The sequence below is a fragment of the Malurus melanocephalus genome, unplaced genomic scaffold (assembly GCF_030028575.1).
Source record: "Malurus melanocephalus ecotype Western Australia unplaced genomic scaffold, MMel_1.1 scaffold_165, whole genome shotgun sequence".
Lineage (NCBI taxonomy): Eukaryota > Metazoa > Chordata > Aves > Passeriformes > Maluridae > Malurus > Malurus melanocephalus.
This window is the reverse complement of record NW_026623397.1, coordinates 1,326,035-1,347,512: the sequence shown is the minus strand read 5'-3', so window position 1 is coordinate 1,347,512 and position 21,478 is coordinate 1,326,035. Positions and strand designations below refer to the sequence as shown.

The 21,478-nt window shown below is 42.0% G+C and overlaps 1 protein-coding gene across 2 annotated transcripts in view; it reads left to right on the top strand.

Moving 5' to 3' along the window:
* Window positions 1-21,478, top strand: part of BRSK2 (BR serine/threonine kinase 2) — a 300,274-nt gene that overhangs the window by 190,345 nt on the left and 88,451 nt on the right. For both annotated transcript variants that reach the window (XM_057372174.1, XM_057372175.1), the window contains exons 3-4: window positions 5,508-5,593; window positions 18,263-18,403. In XM_057372174.1, coding sequence (XP_057228157.1) covers window positions 5,508-5,593; window positions 18,263-18,403 — 227 coding nt within the window. The remainder of the gene's footprint in view (window positions 1-5,507; window positions 5,594-18,262; window positions 18,404-21,478) is intronic.

The window sequence follows — 21,478 nt, the reverse complement described above, 5'->3', positions numbered from 1 at the left end:
CCCCCATTTATCTCTTTTTGTAAAATCCTCTTGTAAATACTAGTACTTAACAGAAAACCTGAATTTGTTAAAACATTTAATTAGTCAAAATTGTGTAATAGAAGATTTCTTCCAGATACCACTTAATGATCATTAGAAGGTCTGATTCAAATCCYGCTTAAGTCAATTGATGTCTTTAGTTGACTTCAATACATTTTGAATCTGGTTCAGTATATTCAGAAATGTGAGGTTAATGGCTACAATAGCAGCAAAAAATACTCCCTCTAGATGCACAACTTTCATGGTTTCCCATTTGCATTCATAATAGCCTACTGAATAAGTTTTGGATAAATGTAATGAAAGGTCATTTTAAGCACAAAATCAGCCAATTTCAGAGCTGCAGAGGCAGATATTTTAATGTTTAATCATTTAAACCCTGATATTTATGCTTCCCTTGAAATTGTGGATACAACGGATATAATGTGGTATTGCTTAGATCTGGTAATGGCTTAATCTGTTTGGAGAAATTATGTCCCATCACAGCAGTGATGATCCTACAGGGCATAATGGGCCTACAGTTACTTGTTCTATAAAGCCATTTCTGCTTTAATGCCATTCTCTTCTGATTTCAGGAGTAGCTATTTCTGTGATTATGAGCAAGAGTGACCAGACTAGAAGGTCTTCACCAAAGCCAGTCATTTTTCACCATTTTTAACTTTGAATCCCACATAACATGAAAGCATAAGTAGCAATTTAATAAAATCTCAGGTATTTTGCTGAGATATTTCTGTTATGGCAGGAACACAGACTTTTCAGATAACATTAGTTTCTTCCTATGAGATACCTTTGATTTTGCCACTTCAACTCAGTGAAATACCAGAGTGATTTACTCTGCTTTCTATGCTCTCTTCATGGAAATGCAAATTACTGCATGACAGSCCAGACACCGGAGAAAGTAGGTGCTCTGGTGCAAGGTTTCCAACCTGAGTTCTAGCCTGAGGAGTTGGATAAGCAGCCAAATCTCTGCATCCTTTGAAGTTCATCCTGCGTCTGAAGAATTATGAATTCAGAAAAGGTCATGTCCTGGATGAATTTCTCGTAACTGAGGGACAGCCATGAGTTCTGAAAAGTATTTCATTAGTTACCTCAAAGTAGGGTCAACATTAGAGAGAGCTTGATTTTCACAGGAATATCTACCACTCCTACCCTCCCTGCACCATTTTGCTTTGTGAGTAGGGGAAACAGCACAACATGTTTGTATCCTGCAGGGCTTTCCTGCTCTTCACCACTTCTGCAGCTCTGGAATTCCTTCCCAAGCCAGTGTTTTGAGCCATATGGGAGCTACTGATGTCAATGGAGAAAGAAAGAGAGGGCTTTCTGGGGTGCTGTTGGTGAGCTATCAAAGCTTCCAAGGAGAAATGTCATCTGCTGTCCCCCAGCTTTTTGTGTGTAGGTTTTTTTTGAGAAACTGCTAGCAATGGGTGTTGCACAGTGCTTGCACAGGTTTGGTAGGTAAAATACAGCCTGGTAATATGAGACAGCTGGGAACCTCATTTTTCTAGGAGCAGATGGGTCATGAGTGGCCCAATAGTTACTGAGCAAATGAATGCAAGAGAAAAGGAAACTTCCTTCTTCACTGAGACAAACTATCAGGCTCCTTTGACCCGCCCTCCTTGCCTTCTGAGGGAATTAACACCCTGTGTGCCTGAGTTGAAAGGCAAGAGAGCAGTGCCACTGTACTGACAAGGTGGGCTTAAGCCAGAGAGATGTGGTTTCCTCTGGGGGAGAATGAGAGTGGAGATGGAGGAGAGGGATGCAAAGTATTGCATGATTCCTCTGAGGGTCGCGTTGCCCCCATGTTGCACTTTGTGATTAGCTGAATCACCGGAGCATCCTGTCAAATCAACCTCCTGCACAGATTTTTAGAACCTCTAATTGGCACCTGCATGGCACCCGCACAGCTACACGTCACCAATGCATCTCCTTGTGCCCTGCACAGCTTTCCACAGCTGTTTCCCCCAGTTTCAAGGCACAGTCAGTAGCTCACCATGGCATGAGGCAACCCTGACKTTAACTGGGACCCTGTGGCATGACCCAGCATTTGTGCAACAGAAAAGCTTTGCTTTATTGCTGTGACAAATGTTTCTCCATGTTTCCTGTTTATCACAGGCTCTGAGCTTCTGTAGACAGGCTATTCTGAGCTTGCCCTGCTTTCTGATAATTGCATGTGCATTAAAGCAAACACCCCTGCAGGGTTTCTCCACTCCCCTGTCCTTGCCAGCTCAGAGCTGGACWACATTCCATGGCTTGCAAACACAGGGCTGCACAAAAAAAAAGGCATGCCAGGGGCTGGCAAAGCCTGGGGAAGGAGGCAAGCTGCATGCTATTTCAGGCCTCTCTTATTTTGCCAGTGAGTTCAGATACCTCTCCTTTGCTAGTGGCATGATGGCTGCTAGGTTCTCCAGAGCCGTGCATCAGTGACATTGCTATTGAGATCTGCAGTCTGTGTCCAACCCAAATCAATGCCTTCTTTGTAGGAATATAAAAAATGAACAGGATCCAGSAGAGCAACCCATCAGTAATGGCTGCAGTAGTAATTCTGAGTAGGTGGTCTGTTTCATATTTCTGGGAACTCCTGTTTTTCTTTCAAAAGAGCAAAAGGCAGGATGCTGCTATAAGATTTTTTTGAGGATGATCTTTATCAGAATGCTGTTTAGAGAACTGGGAATCTCTAGATCCTAAAGTAATTCAGCCATCAGTGTCTTTTGCTTCTATCTRGGACAAAGTCCTGGACTACAAGAGGTACAGTAATGACATTTTTCCTTCATAAGTGCCCTTTCACAGAAGGATTGTACAAAGTCTTATTTGAGATGAGTAGATCACTTTAGTCCTTGGTTTRCAGATGGAAGGGGTAGCAGACTGTGGAAAGCTGACTGGTGCCGACAACACGCCACTGCACTGAACACACTGCAGTGAAATGCTGCYAGGCACAACAAGACAGATGCTCTCTACTTACCTGAGTTGAAATTGAGACTTCCAAATCTGTATTTCCTTTTAGGATTTAGTTCCCAAGAATTTGCATAGAGCCTTCTATGCTCTCACACTTAAAATTATGAAAAAGAAGCAACTCAGGTTAATTMCTTTTAGTTGGTTCCTAGAGTAAATCTATAGGTCATAAGTAGAAATTTCTTTTCTTTCTGATTGCCTGTTATTGAACACAGGCGCTGCAGTGCTGCAGCTGAATTCCCTCTTCCAAGTAGTAGTCATAAGCCACCTCCTCTTCTCATGCTTTCAGACAGCAACCAAGCAGGACCCTGACTGGATGCTGCCTCCAACACTCACTTGGCCTGAATTTATGTTGCCGCTGAACCAACCAAGAGGTTTCTCAGAAGTGAATCACCCATGCAGTTAGACAGCCCATTCTGCAGGGAATTCTAACTTTCACAGGCAGGATAACCCCCAGGAGGAAGATCGGGGTTGGATTTTCCTGTCATAGCTAGTACAATGCTCACATTCCCCATGAAATACCTGTTYTTGCCCATCCAAAAGGAACTTTGTTGGAGTTGCAGTTTCTGAGCAGCTGCAGGACATGTTGCTGATGGTGGATCTCGGTACCACTGGTAGAGTGTTATAAGAGAGGGTGCTTCTTCTGTTTTGCTTTTCCTCATTTTTGATGCAAATCCAACTTTTATCAATTATAGGGCTGAGCAAGTCCTCTGCAAATATCAGTGCATATCTTGTTAGAGAGAAGAGTAACAGGTCTTTTTGAAGAGGAGGCAAAAATAGAATAAACTAGCTACCCCTGGGTTTGTGGTGACATAGCTGCACAGTTGAAATCTACCCAACTTTTGTTTCCTGTTTGTGTAAGTGGCTTTCAGCAAAGTGCTGGTCATGATAAGTTAACACCCACAGAGTTGTCACCATCAAGCACTGTGTATCACTGAATTCCTAGCAGTTCTGGCAGTGCTGAACTGCATACATACATGTTAGAATACATTCCCCACTTCTCTGAAGGAGCTATWTCCAGAGATCCCAAGAGTGGAAGTRGAATTTCTCCRATGACTTTTGACTCTGCAGAGAGGAATAAGTGTCTTTGAAAGACTGAGATTGGCACATGTACAGATACACTCTCCTCCATCCTAATATATGAGGAAGGCTAAAGATGATGTACTGCAAAAGTTGGTTTTGCTGTTTTTATGTGGTGCTGTAGAGGAAGAGAGATGTGGGGTGATAACCAACATGCTAGGAAACCCTCMTCTGCACAGTGCTGCAAACTACCATTTTCTAATTTCCTGCAGAGTACCTTACTGGCATTCAGGTAAAGTTGTCTGTGTTTAGACTTAGCAGAGGATGTTCTCAGRGGAATTTAAAGGACATCGAGAACTAAAGGTGTACTGGGCAAGCTCCTCATTACTCATCTGATTCCTGCACGGGAGATATTAAGGGATGGTTTTGTGGTTTGTTCATGGTAGCAGTTCCAGGACAATCAGTTATTTAAAGGACTGGAAAAAATCCTACCTAGCTGTCCTTGTTTGCTTCTTTAGGTCTTTTTCTTGCCCTTGTGGATTCCTAGAAATGTGTCACACCCGACTGTGCAATGCTTAGACCACGTCTCGTTGCAGAGTTTATTTCACTTATCCACAATCTTCACAGTGCTACATTAACTCCCTTGGACTTGGCCTAGGTCAAATCAGAGCAGTTACAGTGTGGTTTTGAGCAGCAGTGCAATTTTGCTAACAGCTGAGGAATTGCACTGACTCCATCTCTAATGAATACCCTTAGTGGTCATGATAGGAATTTTGGGTGAGAACAAGGCTTGCACTAATTACAGGGACTTAGTCACAACTTGTTAACTCAGCATTGGCAACATGCTCTTGGAAGCAGCCATACTTGGGCACACTGGGAATTGAGGGAAAGCACAGTCCAGTGCTCAAGGCTCTGAACRCTGCGTCTCCAGTAATCTGGTTTAATTTCTTGTTGTGCCTTGCACTTCCTATGTCACTTCTAATATTTCTTTCCCTTTCTGCGCCTCAGTTCTCAGTGCAGCTATAAAATCACACTGCTGTGTGCATTCTCCCCTGCATGCATGGCACGTTCTTCATGTTAACTGAGTATGCAGTACACAGTGCAGCCACACCTGTGGCTGTGGGAGGTCAGGAGAGCCCTAGGTGCCATCTTAGAGTTTCTCTACTTTGARAATATGTCATTGTCTTTGGACTGTGAGGCAAGAACAGCCTTGAATGTTCATATAACTCCCACAGCTAATTTTCTTTGGTAGGTTTGGGACTTTTCTTTCAACCTTGAAATTTTGCTTGTTTTTGGTTCTGCAGGGCAGRGAGTGCTGAGGCTGAATAAATTGAATTTTTCTTAAATTATAGAAGTGCTAAGTAAGATCCATTGTTACARTTTTCCATGTCCTCTGCATATAAAGAGGAGTGGAAAATGGATAAATGRGAAGAAAATGTGACAGTGTCTAATGTGATCTAAGACCAGTCTTCTAATCTTCTGTTTCTTTTTGTTTCTTCTAGGTGGAGCGGGAAATAGCCATCCTGAAGTTGATAGAACATCCCCACGTTTTAAAGCTGCATGATGTTTACGAAAATAAAAAATATTTGTAGGTATTACTGGCTTCTGCCAGAGAAGGGGGAAGGGAAGGAGGAAGAAAGGGAGGGAGATCAGGGGTTTGGAACTTGGTCATGTTTCTGAACAAATGGAACAGGTGTGTTTTCACCCTCTGCTGGTGTTTGTGATATTTGGTGTTTGGATGAGGAATGAACACTCRTTATTTCCCTGGCTTTTCTCATGTTCTTCTTTGTACTTTTGTAGAATCATAGAATCATTAAGGTTRGAAAATGTATCATTGTCCAGCCATTAACCTACTGCAACCATATTCACCACTAAACCATGCCCCCAGATGCCACATCCACATRTTTTTTGAGCACTTCCAGGAATGATGATTCCACCAYTTCCCTGGACAGCCTGTTTCCATGCCTGACCAACCTTTCAGTGAAGAAATTTTTCCCAGTATCCAGTCCAGACCTCCCCTGGTACAATCTGAGGCCATTTCCTCTCGTCCTGTCACTTTTTAACTGGGACAAGAGATTGACGCCCTGGCTACAGCCTCCTTGCAGTGAGTTGTAGAGAGTGATAAGGTACCCCCTGAGCCTACTTTTCTCCAGGCTCAACATCCCAACTTCCTCAGCCACTCCTCACAGGACTTGTGCCCTAGACCTTTAACTGTCCTTCCTTGGACATGCTCCAGCACCTCAGCGTCTTTCTTGGAGTGAGCCTTTACTTATATGCTGTTTCTTTTCCTATTTAAGACRGAAGAACGATGACAAACCAATGTTTTCTATAAAATAGAAGAGAAGGAAGGTTTGTACCTATGAGAACTGGGACCATTTTGAATCAAAGCTGTAACAGACTTACAGCGGATAATTTGGATAACCTCCTTTGCCTAATAGTTTTCAATGAAACCCTAAACTCTCAYTAAAAGTGTTTTAAATTTGTCCCATCAACAACAGGTTTTGGTTTTAAGGGTCCCTCTAATCTCCTGGTGGTTCTCCAGTGACAGTTATGTAGCAAAGCTCATTTTTTTCCTMCCAGATCATTACCAGATAGGGATGCTGTCCACAATCACTTTAGCTTTATTTAGGGCACTGAATATGTTGTATCTGTTGTCAAACAAACAGGCCACATTAATCTTGGCACAACAGGAAAAAAATCAATGTTCTCCAAATAGAAAAGGGYGACCCAGTAGGGAACTCCTTATTTCCAGCTTTTTAACAGGTTATTACAGGTAGAAGAGTGGTTAAAAAAGATGAAACAGTTTTTAAAAGCCACCATCCACTGATGACCGCGTTTTAGCATCACAACACAAGAAGGGAATGATTGTTTATCGAAAGAAAGCGTTGAATGGAGGTAACAGTCCCTCATGGACTATTCAGCCAGTCTTGTTACTGGAGCAATGAATTCCTATTCTGAGAAGCGAGGCCTCTCTGCCTAAGGGTTAGCTTAGTAGAGCAAGCAGTAATTTCCTTTGGATTCRCCCTCCTCCTTTGGGGCAGAGCCTGCCATCCATGGTGGAATGCAGTTGCCAGAAAGAGCTCGTGCTGGGTGGAGGGTGGCTCAGATGTTTTCAGAACTGCTTGCTGAGTGCTCTGTCCTCAGTGGCRTAAATGGCCATGGCTCCATGAAGCCCTGTTTGCTGCAGATGAGGACAGAGACCCAGATCTAACACAGCCTGCTCTGTGTGCAGAAGGGTAGCAGAAATCAGGGAAATCAGGCTTCACAGGGAGCATGTTCTCCTTTATTCCTGAAAAGGGAGGCAGAGGGCATCTCCTCCGTATTCTGATTGAAGGGGGAATGAGATCCCTCTTTGGATTAAGAGAGAGAAAATATTCTTTGTGATCTTGATTTCTGTGTTGTGTAATCGTAGGTATACACAAACAGTATTGCACAAGCACAGCAAACAGCTGATGTGTTGATGTGTTCCAGGCAGGTGTAGTAGACTTGAGCAGTGACAATGTATGGATACATGCAGAGGAAAGACCACGGTGGGGTGGGCTACAGAGGTGCTGAAGCCTTCTTCYTGCTAGGAATGCCTTTGAAGCCAGAAGCTGAGCTTTCCTTCTTTACCCCATAAGACTTGGGGGCTATTTTGCTCCCATGCGAAAAATATCTAGTGCTCAGAGGAGTGAGGATGGTGTTGCACTATTATTTCCAAAAAAATACTGCATTTATTGGCAGGAAAACATCTTCCTGATGAAAAGCACCTTTAAAAGGAAATCATCCCATACCTTTAAGCTATGTCTGGACATCCTGACTTCTATAAAACRTTGGGCTCCAAAGCGTGCTTTGCCAATGACCGTTTAGCCTTTAAAAATCACTAATTCTGCTTTGTGCTTTAGCTCCTCTGCCTGTAAGATTAAGCTGTCTGCATCCCCCTGCAAAGGCACTGAATCCCTCTGCTGAAAGACACTGACTCTGAAAGAACCAATGACTGTTAATTAAGTTTCATTTTTTATTAGTCACTGTTTTAAAGAAAGGGCATAATGCAGAGCTTCTGCCAAGCTCTGTGTTCAAAATTAGAAACAGCTGTGGCCTTTGATAAATCTGAGAGGTGGAAGAGAGTGCCTGTGGAGGGGTTAGGTGTTACAAGTGCGTGGGGGCTGAGGAGTGTGTATGCATGTACTTTCCCAAATAATAAGACACGGTGACCTCTGGTTCTCACCAACATCAGAAAAGGGATTGCTGTCTGGTTGTGGCAGCACCTTTCCATCATGCATGCCATCCCAGCACTAGCAGTAGTGGCATGATTTCAGAGGAGCTCATGAATTATGGGTGATATTTCAGAAGCCAGAGACTAATCACAATGCAGCGCTGGGGAGTATTTCCTCGATAAATGTTAATTTCACAAATCATGTTTGACTTTTAGTTTATGATTTAATTTGTGACAAGGGGCTTTGGTTGAGTAGATTCCTAATGCAACCATGAATCAAATCCTTTTTCCACAGTTTATTTAACACTGAGAATGAGTTTTAAAAAATAATAATAAAAATCTGCTGGCATATGTGTATTAGCCAAACAGTCTTTTTCTGTTTATTTTGGTAGGGTTCTTTTTGCCAAGATAGTTGGAGAGGTGGAGATAGCTATGAAATCTATTATTCCACCTCTTTGTCCATCATGCTAATTCTAATTTTGAATTGTCTTATTTGGTAAGACTGTGGACTACACATCTAGGTGTGTAGGGAAAAACACAGCAGCATTGTGGCTCTCTGTAAGTGATATATAGTCTCAGATACATGTTATGCTAGCTAAACGAGCAATATTACTGACAGCTGAATTATCTCGTATTTGTTGTATGATCACACTGATGGCCTTCAAGCAAGATTGGGAGTCCACAGTAATAGATAATTTAGAAATAGCTATAGATGATCAATGCCTCCCTCTTTCCCATTGTATAATGTCAATAGACAAAACAGCCAGGAAGGGGGAATCATCCTCCCTTTTTAAAGATCAAGACTGACTCAAAATGGCCTGGTATGGGAATGAGCACTGGGCTACCAAAACTTGTGTGTACACCAGTCATTTTGACTAAGGAAGTTTAGACACTCAGGAATTTTAGGGAAATATACATCATGGAATCATCACAGAATGGGTTGGGTTGCAAGGGACCTTAAATATCATCCAGTTTCAACCAGCCTGCCATGGGCAGGGAACCCTTTGATTAGACCAGGTTGCTCAGAGCTGACCTGGAATATTTCCAGGAAYGGGGCATACACTAATGAACACAGAGAAGGAGCAAGGCAGTAACAGATAATAAAGAAGTTTTGGTCTGTTTGTGCATGCACTGGAGGGGACACACTCCTTTGGTCATTTCTGCATTGAGATGAACTGTTTGAACCTGGGGGATGATCCTCTTTTCTCTGTGCTACAAATAGAAAAGGTTTTCACTGAGTTGACCCTACACAGGGTTTGTATAGCAACTGGACAGGGAGTTCATGCATTTGTCAGCAGCRCAACCACTGTGAACGAGCAGAAGGTTCTTGTTAGCAGACTTGTTGAGGATTAAAGAAGAGGGAACATGCCAAGCCCAGTCCCTCATGAGTGAAGTCACTGGCTCCAATRTTTTCCAGGAAGCAATCTTACGCTTTATTCTTAAATCTTGGACATGTATATTTACTGCATTTTATTTGCTGTGTTTTATGCAGCATATTCAACTTTTCTTTTGATCACAGAAAAGCAGTTGTCCCACCGTTGAAGGAGTTGTTAACATAGCAAGCTAAGGCCATCATAGAGTCTGCAGGGGATGGAACTACCTTTTCCAGAGGGGATAAAGCTCACTGGTACAGTTCTGTTGCAGAACTCYCAACAGAGGTGGTGGCATTATCTGTTTTGATCTCATTTGTTTAGCTATTTAGTTTCARTTGTGAGGGGCTTGGTGGGGAGTGGAAATAAAATTTTTAAAAATATATACTAGAATCACTCCATGCCCTTACCTTTCAGATGCTTAGACTGGTATTTCTTGATTCCCTTTCCATTGATGTGTGTATATATATATATATATATATATATATATGTAAATTTCTATATGGAGATGTGTACAGATTTTTGTGTATATATGTGTAGGTTCATGTTGAGTGATTTTCAAATCTTCACATTTAACATTTCGAATTTAAAATTTAATGGCAGTTTTTATTTTAAATCTCTATGTCATCCAACTTGATCAGCATTTTAAGCAAGAATTTGTTTTGAGAGGAGTAGTGGATACCAGACAATTGTTCTCTGAAGTGTGCCATACATTCTGCACCTTTTTCAAATAGAAGTACCTTTCTCATCTTCCATCAGTTCAGTGCTRTCACTGGAGAAGTGTCCAGATTGCAATGTACACAACACACCAGCTCCTGATTTCAGAGGTGAAGGTGCGTCACAATGAGCCAGATAAGAAAATTTGAATGTCCTCCTACCCATTCACAACTCATGTTTCTGGCTCATACAAAATCAGCAGCAGGAGTCAATGACTTACAGCTCTGGTGGTGTCTGCAGAGGCTTTTGTGCTGCCTGTCCTCTCCTGCAGGGTTTTCCTGTAATACTTTTTTTTTTGTTGAAAACTAATTGTGAGGTGCCAGAGGATGCAGAAAAAAGAAAAAAAGGTTCGGTGCATTCTTTTTAGTGGTAGGCCAAGACTTTGGCATTCAGTCCATCTTCAGGGAAACCTGTCTCTAAAGGCAGAAGGACAGTTCAGGAAGTCAGAGCGGATCCCAGCGCCCAGCGCAGCAAATTTTGTGGTAGATGTGCTTCTTGGGAATGAGGCTGTGAGATGTCAGGTGCTGTGAATACAGGAACAGAAAATAAAACAGGATTGGACRGCAGCATAGTATTCTGCCTGAGCCTTGATTAGATCTGAGGAAAACATTAGTAACCAGCTACTTTGACCCCTTTTCTTCTGCTGTTGATGTGTTTTAGGATTGTCTGGAATCACAAGCATATGTAGCCAGAAGAAAGCCAGTCAGTGGTAGGAGTGGAGCCAGTGCATGTGAGGGTTGGAGCTCAGGATGGGCCTGGAGACGAGGAGCTGGCTAGAAGCCAGGGAAGTGATGTGGCTGTCACCCTGGTGGGAGGGACACCAACCTGGCACTAAGAAGGGCCTGCAGAGATGGGGGTGGGAATTAATGCTRCACCCTGTGCAACAGAGTTTTAATAAGCTCTACACAAAAGCCTCACTGTCTTCTGGTCACTGCCTGACATGTGTGCTTGGATACCATCCAGGCCATGATGCTTGGGGAAAAAGAGGCCCATCATGGAGCAATTCTGTCAGATGTAACTTCAGAKCCACAATACATTCCTATGCATAAATTCCCTTTTAGACTTGGGTGTTGTGTGTGTCTGGCCCTGGCTGTTATAGCAAAGGCCACTCAGCTCTGAAGAAGAAAGCCCCARAGTACACAGTCCCTAGCGGAATGGCAGCAGTGGCCTGATGGGTATTGTCTCAGTTCTGCCCATCCTGTGCTGAGGATCCCTCTGGCTAAATCCATTCTGTAGCATGTGCCCATATAGGATGGCTGCTGCAGTACCATGGCATACATGACTACACACCATGAGGGCACTGCTCGAAACACTTTTCATCCCAAATAAATCAAAGGTGCAGAGCCCAGCAGCATAAATCTCTTACTGCCTCTTTTCCCCAAAAGCCCCAACCTGTTYGTGTCCAGCAATCAAATGTAATATCCATTCAAACATGCAAACTCGAGTTAAAATAGTCTTTTAAAAAAAATAAATCTAACACATGCACAGTTTCTTGCATGCAAGGGGGAAAAAAATAATACAGAGCTCCTGGCCTAGTGCCAAATAAGGGTTTAAAAATTCATGCCCGCCATAAGAATTTATATAACTTCTGAATAATTTATAGGCTGTGCCAATAACAAGGGGCTTAATATCTGATAGAGATTATTTAATCAATAGAAAACAGTGCCGAGAAAAAGCTGTCAGAGAACTACAGAGCATGTCAGCCTGGGCAACTTTTAACCTCTTCCCTGCCATGTCTATGTTCAACTATATATATATAGAAGGACATTTTGCAAGTAGGGTGGTAGCTTGGAAGAAGAATCACCAGGTCTTTTTCCATCTAGATGCTTTTCTTCATCAGTCTGGTGTTCCAGACAGATCCCTTTGAAATGTAGCGATCTTTCTAGCTCTCAACTGAATTGGTCAATGATCAACAAACCTTCTATTGTCCATTCCTAAAGCATTTCCATTCCTAAAGAGAGTGTTTCTTGGTAATCTTATTACTTTTGCATTTATAACTTGCATGAAACACTCTGTGTTTCAGCATGAACTTTCATCTAGAGATCTYTCCATTTAACACTTTTATTACAATAAATACATAACTGATGTAGCTGTTAGTGTCTTGTAAATAGTCCTGTGAAAATAAGAGCTGCATACCCACTCATGGGCTACTGCAGGCAATCACATTTGGCAAGAATTTTAGTATTTCCCACCATTTTGGCTACTGGCTAAAAGACAGCTTTTTGTTCTCTACAGAGCATAACTGGTGTATTTGTTTGGAGGTTTTGGGGTTTTTTTTGGTGGGTGTTTTTGTTTGTTTGTTTTGTTGTTGGGGTTTTTTTTTGTTTTGGGTTTTTTTTTTGTTATTTTGCCAGAAATATCTGGTAGTGCATGGTCCTGGTGCTCTCTGTGGCAGTTAGTCTTTCTTTAACAGCATTTTTCCAGGAATTGCTCAGAGCCAGCCTATTTCTTTAGTTACAATCCTGATTTGGAGGTAGCATGTAAGCTGCCTTGCCTCAGTGAGGCCTTTCTGACTTACTTCTCAAAGCTCCCTAGGGCTTGAGCAAAGACAGCTTTTAAGAAATTGTGGCACAGTCCACCTGAGTGAAAGGAGAAATAATCATGAAAAGTGTGGGTTTTTTGCCATTTTAAGCGGTGTCTTCATAGGAGTGTAGTGAACAGTAATCTGTGTGGTCACGGAGAAATCCTGGCTGTGCTGGCACTGGACAAAAATTGGCACAAAACCAGTTTACAATCCAACACACAAAGTGAYTGTTGGGAATGGGAAGTCCAAGCTGCTGAACATCCAAGCATAACCGCAAAGACAAGTCTTCAGGAAGGAGCCGAAGAAAACTGATGATGTAGCTGCATCATTAAGAATGATGCTCTTCAAAGTGTAGAGGGGATGTGAGAGCACACAATTGTTTGCCTGGATATTTAAGAAGTGGATGGAAGCTGGCTCTGAAGGCTGGTCAGGGAYAGAAGTCAGCCACAAAGGCTAGACTGGTTACAGAAGGGTCCCTAAGGTATCTAGAAATGAAGGAAATATATAAAGTATAAAAAAAAAGGAGAACAGTGGAGGCATGGAAAGAGTGGTCAAAGTGGAAAGCTAAGAAAATGGTGTTTCAGTGATGGTCTGGTATCTATTTTGAGTCACCAAAACTGGGTCCAGAATGCATTTATCAAAGTAAAAGATACTATTATGATTATTATGAAGAAAAATTAATTTAGATAAAAGGTATCTAGCTAAAATTAGACATGACATTTTAGCTATGTGAATGGATTGGAAAACCATTATCTTAGAGGTATCATAAAGAAAACATCTACAACAYACCAGTGCAACCAAAGTTTAGGGACCTGAAGAAAGGCTCAGTGAAAGGTAACATTAGCACTACAAGCCTGAACCATAAAAGCAGTGGTGTCTCTAGGGATAGAGAAAGGAAGAAGTATAAAGAGGTTGTGCAATTGAATTTTGTTTTAGTCTTGTTGTGTTTGAGCTGATGATAGGACAACCAAAGATGTTTGAGGTGAAAACCAACATCTTARTTTGTTCTGGAGAAAAGGAAAATACTGACTTTTTATCCAAGTGTATAAATCTGCAAATGTGAAACTTGTAGGGTCTTGCACCTTGTGATCCCTACAATACTGACAAGGTAAGGTAATGAGGAGGAGAGACACAGTGCTTTTTTGTTAAATTTCTAGTCTAGGCTACAGAACAAGCCACAGTCAGCCATGGGAAGGCTACTGTGAGTTAGAGAGGTCTGGAGTCAGTGCTGGTTCCTGGCATAGCTGGATTTTGAGGTGCATAAAGGTAGTGTAAGACCACAATTCTCAGCATTCATCTTGGCTACTCAATGTCTTTCACATGCAGAAATCATCCCTCCATCGCTGTATTTTTAAGGGGTTTTATTACTTCACGGTTTTGGTTCCTGAAAGAATAAATAAAGTAAACCAAAAAAAGAAAGAAAGAAAAAAGCTTAGGATTATTCTAAATTTGCATCTCTGGTGATATGTAGTAGGTCATTTGAGGTTAGGAACTCAGAATCTTTTATTGAGAAGGTGGTGATGATGGGATGCAGATGGAAAAATGGCAAAGGGAATAGATAGAATGCTGCTGGATGCAATCTCTCTGCTCCTCTCTAATCAACACAATTATTCATATATTTAGTATTCAGCTTCTTTGCTTTTAAAGACTGAAGTCTTGTCTCCTTCAAGCACTGAAATTTAACTAAAGATTTTTGGTTTCATGTCTTGGCTTGTAGCAGGGATATTAGATATTAATGCAAGATGTRGACTTTGGTGTCTTCATGAAAGCAAGCTGTGGCCCGTGACAGTATTTGCAGCCTTCTAGAGAATATATCTAGTGAGGAAAAAGGATTGAGACTTTATTTTTAACATACAATTGGCTTCTCATTGAGTTGCAAAACCCTGATGTTTTCTGGCTTTTCCAGTGTCCTAGCAGGCAAAGGGGAAATTGGTGGTGGGGACAGCATGGAGTAGAAGGCACAAGGGATCGCTGATGATACTGGTGACTGTAAACCTGGACAAGTCACTTGGCTTCAGAGCTCCCTCTCAGTAAAGAACAGGTTAATGCTTGTTAATACTTGCTTCTCTCATATGAAATGCAAGGATTAGAAGAGCTGTTGTGTGTCCAGAGCATCCAACATGTGTGAGCTAAGTGCTCTCACAGAATCTTTGCTGGTAASATAGGTCCAGTCCGTATCATCACAGCATGTAGTGTGCATGCTGCCAGCCAGAGACTGGGTYTTTCCTTGCCTTGAACCACCTTGCCATGGCTGTTACAGAACAGGTTTTCTTACATTTTTACAATGGGAAGGGAAAACTGATGCTGTCAATTTTACATATGATTAAAAAMCGGTATAATTTCATTCACCAGTAAGTTGCTTTTCCTCTCTAAATGTAACAGGAGAGAAGTTCTGGTTACTGTTCTGGGACTTTCAGAATTTGCTTGCTTGCTTAGCATAAATTGGGAAAGTAGTACTATAGTGAAGTAAAAAACTGTCATATTTGGGAAAGATAAAAGGAAAGAGAGAYTCAAGAACATGCTTCTTAGTGTTTTTCTCCCCTACAGGCTACATGTTATTTACTTTCTCCTAGATCCTCCAAGAGCTGGCATTGGCATGCTTCCAATCGTACAGCACTTTGCCAAAGTTAAGGATTTTAGATGTTGATGTGAATGCAGAAGATTTTGATTCTTTCCTGTGCCATGGATTCAGGAAAGATGTAGTGTCTGTATGCCTTATTCGCCAGCCTGTGGAATAATGTTCCTTAGAGCCAGTGCAACACTTGGAAATGTTTAAACCCCTTTTATTTGCCTGTTTGGAAAGAACAAGTGTACTATTACTGTGCCATCCAATGTGCCAGCAGAACACTGGCTYGCACAGAGATGGGGGCAGGTGCTGAATTATGCCCTTGTTTAACAGAAAATCTCCTAGTTGAGTGCTATCCTAAAAAAACCCACAAGGTACTAGAGGGAATAGGGTTGGTGGATAAGCAGCTGCAAATCTGAACTCATGAATCCTAGATACAACTTAGYCACACAGTGTTTGTGGAATGATCCCTGCAGCATTTCTTTCTTGCACTCAGCCACTGAGGAATGTGTTTGTCGTCCTTCTCACTCATGTCACGTTGGCTTTGTCAGATCAGAATACATCATCTCTGTGCTTCTCTGTGTCCCTTGACTTGTCATAGGCACAAATCTTTTTCAAATGCTCTCCCCTGTTCATTTCCATTATTATATCTGATGCTTCTAGGTGGCAAGCAAAAAATGAATAACCTTGTAAATGCTCCCTGTCTTTCAATTTGTTTTATTTTTCATACAACATGTCAGTGCATTTTTGTTGAGTGTTTTTAATAAGATGAAGTTGATGAAAATAAATTGCTTTGCAGTTCCTGCTGTGGGTGACAGAAATGCTGGGTCTGTATTTTTCAGAAACTGTTCATTTGAAACTGGTGTGGAGGGTATTCTGTGTGCCTGTAACAGCAATCATCTTTGTAAGATATCTCCCAGAAAAAGAAAGCAGCTAGCAATTCTGGGGGCAAGATGCACTGCTGTATCCAGCTTCTGCTGGGCACAGTGACAAAGCAAGCTGTCAAGAAGAATTTTAGAACTGATTCTGTGCCAGGATTGGGTCTGCCATATTGGATAGTTAGCCAGACCTGTCTCTAATATGAGAGGGAGAATGAACGATATAGCAAACCTTCTTACCAGCCTGTTAGCCAAGGCTTAGAAACCAAAAATTGATTGTGTGGACATCCCCAGTGGCCATGGCTACTGTGTATCAGTTTTCTTCTGTGTTTCAATGACTTGCTCSAAAAATGTCATGTCTATAAACAGTGATCTCCAATTTACCAAGGTTCCCAGCAGACAGTTGGGCAACTACGCGTCTGTTTGGAGAGAACATAACCCATATATTCCAAATGTGATTTTCAAGTTAAGATTTTCCTCTTCTTTTTACTGATTTTAATGAAAAAGGGCAATATTATTATGTTTCTCGTAACTGTTTCAACTTTGACCAAAAATGCAAAAGTATAATTTTAGTTCCCCAAGTCTATAATTTTATGGTTTTGTCCATTTTTGATGCCTTTTTAGTACTTATTTAGCTGGCAAGACAATACTAATGTCTGTCTTTCTGTAAGGCAGGGAGCTGCTTTCTCCTTCTAGTAGCTGGGTACTGACACATGGAAGTTACACAGGAGATAATGATGGACTGGGGATCAGGTCTCACTTTTGCAACTCCAAGGCGAATGCCATTGTCATTGAGCAAGCTTTACTTGGCTCAGAACTGCTTTTAGTCCTTCTACTGTCCTGTCTTTTTGGAAACATTTAAAACAGGAATAATTATGACCCCAAATTTATATTAATCTTCTCCACTTTACATTTCAAATTTGGAAATTTTCTCTGAGATTATGCTGCTTGAGGTAGAGAAAAGACAGTATCCTCGATTAATTATTCTTCATTGTCTATTCAAATTTGAAGAGTTGGATTAATTCTGGTAGTAAAATTATCCTGCTGTAAAGCAAAGGCTTGAGGGATCGTGCTACACAGGCACTTCGGTCTGGTCTGATGTGCTGTTGGGAGGCAGGGACTGTGAAGTACTCTCAAACTTGTATGTTTTTRAAGGGTTCAGTTGATGGTGTTCCTGCCACTTCCCCGGGAAAACTGTTTCACTCCCAGTATTAGGCAACATTTCTAGAGATTTATACTGTTTCCCTCTGCTTGGCTGCCTTCCATCCGTCCTACTTAAAACAAGAAGATGGTCCATCCATGGCAAGTCCTTTCCTTCCAGAAGTTTCACTCTTCACTCCATCACTGCCAGGAGTGCTATCTGAGGTTTGGAGTTTCCTCTCCTGCTCCTAGGCCCGCTTTGTGTCACGTTTATTCACCCAGTGTCACATTTTTCACCTGTGAGTTGCAAGGCCAGGCAGCTACTCCAGCAAATCACTGCTGTTCAGCAGCAAAAGCTGAAGCTGTTGTATAGGCTGCAGATATGCAGTTCTATTCTTTTTTTCGTTGTTCACCTTTTTTAAAATTCATTCTAGTTTGCTGTCATCTGTCTGTTTCTGTCTGAGTGCAGCTTTGCCACAGCTGTTTTATAAAAGAATTGTCAGTTTGGTTAAAGAACATGAGGCTTCTTGGTACACAGTCTTACTCCACTGTTGCTTTAAGACCTGCTGTAGAAGCTTATACCTGATTATTCCCTTCTTCCCTTCCTGTCATCTGGGTAATTTTTAACTCCCTGATTACATCTTCCTATGATACTGGACACTGAGTACAACAATGGCAGGTCTGAAATTTGTAGAATCCCTGTTAAACATACTAATTGTTCCTGACTTTAAAATTCTCTTCCACTGCTATTTCTGGAAGTGTTCTCCTTGACCACGTATAAACAGAAGTGTTTGTATATAACTGTGTGAGTGTGAGGGGGTTGGTGTGATCACGCACTTACAAAATCCTGGCTTTGTGTTTTTCTAGGTATTTGGTGCTAGAACATGTGTCAGGTGGGGAGCTCTTCGACTATCTCGTAAAGAAGGGAAGATTGACACCAAAAGAAGCCAGGAAGTTCTTCCGACAAATCATCTCTGCTTTAGACTTCTGCCATAGTCATTCAATATGGTGAGTACAGCCATTTCCAACAGGAGTTCCCTGTTATGTAATAAAGGGATCTTGATACTTTTAAGTAGCTGATGTTGTAAAGCTCTAAAAGCATTGGATAAAGTGCTGATGTATTTTTTATTTCTTGTCCATCTGTGAGACAGCGTACCAGTCACAGACAGACTTTTCATGGAGAAGACTGTTCATCATTTCTCACTGGAGTTCATTCTCAGGGAATCCTTTAAAAAGAAAACCAAAACTACCAAAGAGAAAGTTTCATTTCCGTATTTTTGTGGCACTTACTAATAACTAAGAAATTATATACACTATATCAAAATGACTCCCTGAGGAGACTTGGGACAACTGCAAATACAGCAAAGTCATTTTATGGTTTCCTTCAGTTTCTGGAAACCTGCTGGCTTTTGGCAACCTTTGCTGAGTTCCCTCTGGGCATTTGAGTCACTGTTGCCTTTAATTTCCTTTCCAGTAGGGAAGAATTTTCTTACTAACTCCCATCATATTATTTAACCATGGTGTATAGTTTAACTTGTGCTTTCAGGTGGTGGTTTATATTAGATCAGTTTCTCCTTCATCTTCAGCAAGTTGAGATAATTTAAATTATACTGAAATCAGTCTGARCACAAGAGTTTCTGTACAGCTACTGACCCATAACTGCCTGCTCATTTCTCATAAATGCATCTCCTTGCATTGGGATTGGCTGGGGGAGAGCATTTGCATTATGTCTGTGTGGCTGCTTCTCCAAAGCCACAGCCAGTGACAGAGMCCCCACTCCAGGAGGCCAAGGGCCACTGATAGGTACTGCAGTAGCTGGATTTGCATAATTACTGTGTGGTTACTTTTCAGTAGCCATATAGGGATTTTCTGTACCCCCACTTCTGTGCTGAAAACTCACAAACCAGATGGCCACAGCAAAAATGGATGTTTAAATATTTAACATGCTCTTCTAGCCCCCTCCCCCTACATCTCTGACTCATTTTAACAGGAAATAGTAATCTGTAAGAGAGCTTATTTCTAATAAATGGAAAGGGAAAGAAAAGCCTGTCTTGAGGATATATTAATAAGAGTGTACTGTATAAGAAGAGTGTAACAGCATACTGTTAGCCRAAGAGGCAGTTCAGAGGTGATGGATCTGGGTGAGAAGGTCCTGAGCACAATGCCTGCATGGCACAGGCAAGGTTTCAATAGTCAGAGAAAGTCCCAGAGAAGCCAAGAGCGGGTTGCATGCCCTCTTGCATGCGGTCTAAGTTTTCTCTGTTGGCAGTGACCTCTGACCAATTTTATTCTGTGAAATCCACAATCTTTCCTCCCTGCTATTCAACTGCACTGAGTGATCATGACCAGCATGATCCTTGGTAGGTTGTAGAGCTGTTATTTTTTACATGCACTGGGCAGTGTAACTGCTGGTGGATTGCATATATACATGTTTCTGTTCCCTGCTTGGCTTAATACTTAAAGATCCAATCCAAGAACACTTAAAAATGTTTAAGTACAGCTGAAGAGAAATTATTTACTCTTCCAAATTAATATTCCAGAGAAATCAGAATCTCCATAGGGATAAAAGTTTCTGCTAAAGCATGCATATATGCACATGCATGCTAGTCCTTTGGACTTGTTCCTCTGGATCTGACAGACTTTATAAAACTGAGTGAGGATTGTGATGAGATTGTAAGACAGACAGACCTCTGCAGGTTTAACAAGATGTGCAATTTTCTAAGCAGATGCATATTTCTCTTGAGGAATCCATTTTCCTCTGTTAAACATATTGGATTGTGGGCAGTAGTCTTGTTTAGAAGTAAATCCCATCTCCTTGCTAACTCCCACTTGACTAGCATCCAGTGCTGGCTAAGTTAGGAGTAAATCATAAACTCTGCCTCCAGGTCACTCTGAGACTCATGTGGTCTGTATTATATTCTGTGTTGGGTTCTGGACAGTTATCAAAATATCAGAGTATGCATAAATATATATGTGAGTGTAAAATTTAATGTGCTTTCCTAAGCAATGAAGCCTGACCTTGTCCTGTCGTGGGGCAGTGAAATGACAAATCATCTCATCAGCCAGGTTATCCAGTTATGACCATATTGAAAAATGAGGGCTTCTGCTTTGGTTAATGACTAAATGTGGGTGCCTCCAGCCCACTGGCAGAACAGATTGATAGCCTGGTGTCCCCAGCCCCAAACCATCATCCCATCTTCTTCCTGTACATCCCAGGATGCTATGAAATACCTGTGGCTTACTTTCACAACAGTATGTAATCACATTCAGCATTCACTGCTCAAAATGCATTGATATACYGGCATTCTGGGATCAAGGATTCAGAAAGGATTCCCCAATCCCCCTCCCAGCAGTAAAAGGCTTCTACTGCTACTGTGTGGAGAGATTGCCTCTGAGAGGTGTTTTCAAAGCAGCAGCTGAGACAAAGAAGCAGAATAGGTGTGGAGCCCGAGTCTGTGTGTTGTTTTAAAAATGTATGTGCTTTCTGTTCTTGTTTTATTTACTGGAAACAGTGGGGGAATATTTAATATACCTCACTCCATGGTGCAGTCACTTAAGGGGTTTTGTGGTACAGGTTGGCCATAGGGGACTGTTTATGGGTAGGGTCTTCTGAGGACTTTTAGAAATGTGCCACAGCAGGGACCCACCGGCATGAGTGGCACACAAACAGCCAGCACCATGCAGGGATCTCACATGGGATCTGTGCTACCCCACTGCATTCCCTGAGCTGGCAAGGCCAGCGCTTGTCTCAGTGATGCAGCATTGCTGCTTCTGCTTCCAGCCCTTCTCTGAGCTCCGCGGGCTCTGCACAGTGCTGCAGTGCCTGCGGCGGGTGCGCTGAGCAGCCCTGCAGGGAATGGCACAGCCACCTCAGGGTCCCTAGACATCGATGGAAAGCCAGCCGAGCTTGGGAAGTTTTCTTTAGACATAATTGATGGATTTTACCTAAGCTGCCATTCACCCCATGCTAGCTGGCTGCTCTCCTAAACACAGGGCCTTTAGGATACCTCCGCGGCATGTCCCAATAGCCCCATTTCACTGCGCTGCCGCCGCAGAGCGGGACAGCTCCCAGCTGGTTCAGCC